The 3,964-nt window shown below is 35.8% G+C and overlaps 1 protein-coding gene across 1 annotated transcript; it reads left to right on the top strand.

Moving 5' to 3' along the window:
- Positions 551-3,701, top strand: LOC109331429 (serine/threonine-protein phosphatase PP2A catalytic subunit-like). The gene is made up of 6 exons (XM_019565914.1): positions 551-803; positions 1,336-1,450; positions 2,171-2,279; positions 2,351-2,428; positions 2,880-3,071; positions 3,165-3,701. Exons 1-6 carry the CDS (start codon positions 551-553, stop codon positions 3,336-3,338), a joined length of 921 nt encoding a protein of 306 aa, XP_019421459.1. The 3' UTR covers positions 3,339-3,701.

Raw genomic sequence — 3,964 nt, 5'->3', positions numbered from 1 at the left:
TTGAAACAAATGTATGAATACTTTAATTGTTTGTTTGAGAGTTGGATTTTGGAGGGGATGATAGAAAATAAAAAAAGATAAGAATATTTCATAACTCTAAAGTCTTTCATTTCCATTTTCCCTTCCAAAATTCAACTCCCAAACTAACCTTAAGCAAATCAATTTCATTGGAGTGTCATCTCATTTCATTTCATTTGAATTTCATTTCAATCCTGGCTGCTCCCCCAACCTTTGAGGTAATTTCTTTCTTTATTAAAAACAAAATAAAACTCAAAATAACAAAAAAAAAAATGAATATCATTTTTTCTCTCACACTTTTATTTCTTTTTCTGTAAAAATGAAATGATTGAGAGAGACCGAAGAAAGAAAGAAGAAACCAATCTGATTTCCAAAACGTTTCGTTTCATTTTCCGCGTTTCTCATCGGAACTTCTCTCCGTTCAGCTTAACCATCACCGATTCCATGTTATATCACAAAATCACCAATCGATCTGTGTAGAAACAACAAACTCGGAAATCGTTTTGGATATAAGAGAATAGGTTAAAAAACGATGCCGTCTCAAGCGGATCTGGACCGGCAGATCGAGGTTCTGATGGAGTGCAAGGCTTTGCCGGAGGCGGAGGTGAAGTTGCTTTGTGATCAGGCAAGGGCGGTTCTGGTGGAGGAGTGGAACGTTCAGCCGGTGAAATGCCCTGTCACGGTTTGCGGCGATATTCACGGTCAGTTCTACGATCTAATTGAGCTCTTCAGGATTGGTGGAAGTGCTCCTCATACCAATTATCTCTTTATGGGCGATTATGTAGGTCAGTCACTTTTCAATAAAAAGTAATGTTTCGTGAACTGCATTATGCACCGAGTTCAATGAATAGTGAATGACCGATGCATATATATTATTATTATTATACCTTTTTTTAAATGGTTTGGTTTTTTGGTCCTTGTGGAGAAGTTTTTATATTTGCTTGTTCATTTATTATTATTATTATCATTATTATTATTATTATTATTATTATTGTATTGGTCTTTGAGTTTTTTTTATAGCGAGGTGTATTGCATGAGAGGATTTTTCTAGAACAAATGATAAATTTCAGTTAGAAGTGAAGCTCTATAATGTGAAAGAGTCAGTCTTTTGACAAAATTTGCTGTGGGTATAAAAAGAAGTACAGGTGATTGTTCTATTTGTATCAAGTATAAAATCTGAGTGTGAAAGTGGTATGTTTTTGAGGAAAAGACATGAGGCCGCTTAACAAGGTCTAACATTGGACATTATCAAATTATAGTGTTTACATGTGTGGGAGCTTCTACCATTTGCTCATGTTACTGGCTAAATTTATGCAGACCGTGGGTACTATTCGGTGGAGACTGTTACGCTTTTGGTTGCCTTGAAAGTCCGTTATAGAGATAGAATTACAATTCTCAGGGGAAATCATGAGAGCCGTCAAATTACTCAAGTGTAAGAACATTATCTTGCCATCCTACTTTTCTCGGACAAAGACATTGTAATTTGTATATGTAAGGATGTATCATGTTTTAAGTTTGAGAAGATGTGTATTGCAGCCCTTATGGCTTTATTCATTAGTTTTTCTCTATAGAATGTGCCTGTGAGTTCCATCTATCTTATGGGTAACTTCAAAGGGGGGGTAGCTTAGGCTCCACACTTCAGCGGTATGATCCTGTAATGACAAGATGACATCTTCTTTCTTTTACTCTGTTTTTCTCACCATTATTCTGATGTATTATTTAGTATTAGGTCAACATAGACGAGATTTATATACAAATAATGTTGTTGCTTATGAACTATCTGTGATACTGAGGCGTGTAATAGTCAATTTTCACTACCTTATAGAAAGAGTTGTGAAGTTCATGGTGAATGAATTGCAAGATTGTACTTTTAAATAAACCTCATGTGTATGTGTGGGGGCACCTGAGTGAAAACTATAGCTAGCTTATAAGGTATCTGAATAAGTAGAGGTGAATTACACGGTCTACACTTGCTAACACCAATTCATTATAGTTTGGGGAAGTATAAAAAGGAAACAATAAAAAATTTTCCTTTTAACGTAAAAACTAAAAATGCAATACAACTATACAAGATTTATTTTTCATTTTTTAAATTGTTTATATGTTTGTTACAATTTCATCATTAACTTCAAGTCTTCAACCTACTCTTCAGGTATGGCTTCTACGATGAATGCTTGAGAAAATATGGAAATGCCAATGTCTGGAAATTCTTCACTGACTTGTTTGATTATTTACCTCTGACGGCCCTCATTGAGAGTCAGGTTTGAGTTACATAAGTGGCAGAATGTTTATTTGACTATATGCCAGCGTCTAACTTGTATGCATATTACAGATTTTCTGCTTGCATGGAGGCCTCTCACCTTCTTTGGACACACTGGATAATATCCGGGCCTTGGATCGTATACAGGAGGTTTGTGTTCATAACTGGCTCTTGCAAGCTTTTATGATTTATTTGGTATGAAAAACATTTTTATATGAAGCAGGCTCTCTTGAGTTAAATATCTAGTATCATCTCCCTCTCAAAAAAAATCTAGTATCTCTTTTTTTTTTAAAAATGTATGAGAAATAGTTTAATCATTTATTTGATGTTGCAACTATGTTATTGTAGTTTGTTATACTCTTGTTTTGCTATGGAAATGTTTTCTTTCATCTAGAACATACAATGATATCTGGTTTCTCTTGTATTTAGTTGAATCTGCTATTAAATATTTGTTTCAGCCACACTAGCTGTTTTACCCTTTCATGGTGCCTTGTCTTTTGCTCCACTTTGGAATTTCATTTATTTATATAGGTCATGCCTAAAACTATGCTGATGATGCCATTTGGATTTCTTTCTTGACAACTGTACTTGTGCACTATAGGTTCCGCATGAAGGACCAATGTGCGATCTCCTGTGGTCTGATCCAGATGATCGGTGTGGTTGGGGAATATCTCCACGTGGTGCTGGATATACATTTGGACAGGATATAGCTGCTCAGTTCAATCATACCAATGGTCTCTCCCTGATATCTAGAGCTCACCAGCTTGTAATGGAAGGTTACAATTGGTGCCAGGTGACTACCATAATATTTTGATTCAGTTTAATTATTACCTTTTTTATCTAAGGGGGAACCTATTTCACTCTGTTATTTTGATGACTCTTAAAGGAGAAGAATGTGGTGACTGTTTTTAGCGCTCCAAATTACTGTTACCGATGTGGGAATATGGCTGCTATACTGGAAATTGGAGAAAATATGGATCAGAATTTTCTGCAGTTTGATCCGGCTCCCAGGCAAATTGAGCCTGAGACAATGCGAAAGACTCCAGATTATTTTTTGTAACTTCATATATTTCTCTGCTTTTAGTTACTGCTTTCTGCTGTTGCTGTAGATGTGTCTTTAAGGTGAGAGGAGTTTCACTTGTTTAAGTGGAGGGTTATCATCAACAATTCTTTCTTTTGGAGTTTGCTTGCCGTTGCAGCTGCTGTCGTCTTATTGGGACAAGAAATAGAACTGAGACAAGCCTCCAATTGGTGTTGTATATTTTTTATAGGAGGAAGCAGCAATAACTTGGTATATCTTGTTTTGTATTTTTTTAAATTAAAATTCAAGTTAGGGAGCAGATTTTTGAGTTTTGGCCATCTTTATTTGAGACTTTATTGATGGTAAGTTGGTAACAAATGAAAGTACAGATATCTATGTTTTCCATAATTGAATGGTATAATGGTTGCATAATGACCAAGGGTGGAACCAGGCCAGGCCGCCTACCAGGGGCCTATTACCTGGCCTATAACAGGTCAGGCCAGGCCACGCTTTCTTCGTAAACAGGCCAGGCACAGGCTTTTTGAAAAGCCTATTTAGTTAAATAGGCCAGGCTGTAGGCCTTCCAAAAGGCTTATTAAGCCTAACAGGCCGGCCTATTTAATTATATTATGTAATATGTTCATATTATACAATTTTAATATAAA

The sequence above is a fragment of the Lupinus angustifolius genome, chromosome LG17 (genome assembly GCF_001865875.1).
Source record: "Lupinus angustifolius cultivar Tanjil chromosome LG17, LupAngTanjil_v1.0, whole genome shotgun sequence".
In the NCBI taxonomy this organism is placed as follows: domain Eukaryota; kingdom Viridiplantae; phylum Streptophyta; class Magnoliopsida; order Fabales; family Fabaceae; genus Lupinus; species Lupinus angustifolius.
The sequence above is the reverse complement of the archived record's forward strand: the minus strand, read 5'-3'. Positions and strand labels throughout refer to the sequence as shown.

Bases quoted from the DNA above. Each gene is read 5' to 3' on its own strand.
- LOC109331429 (XM_019565914.1), top strand. From the start codon at position 551: ATGCCGTCTCAAGCGGATCTGGACCGGCAGATCGAGGTTCTGATGGAG. The intron at 2,280-2,350 runs GTTTGAGTTACA...TGCATATTACAG, and splicing joins CGGCCCTCATTGAGAGTCAG to ATTTTCTGCTTGCATGGAGG. The intron at 2,429-2,879 runs GTTTGTGTTCAT...TGTGCACTATAG, and splicing joins CCTTGGATCGTATACAGGAG to GTTCCGCATGAAGGACCAAT.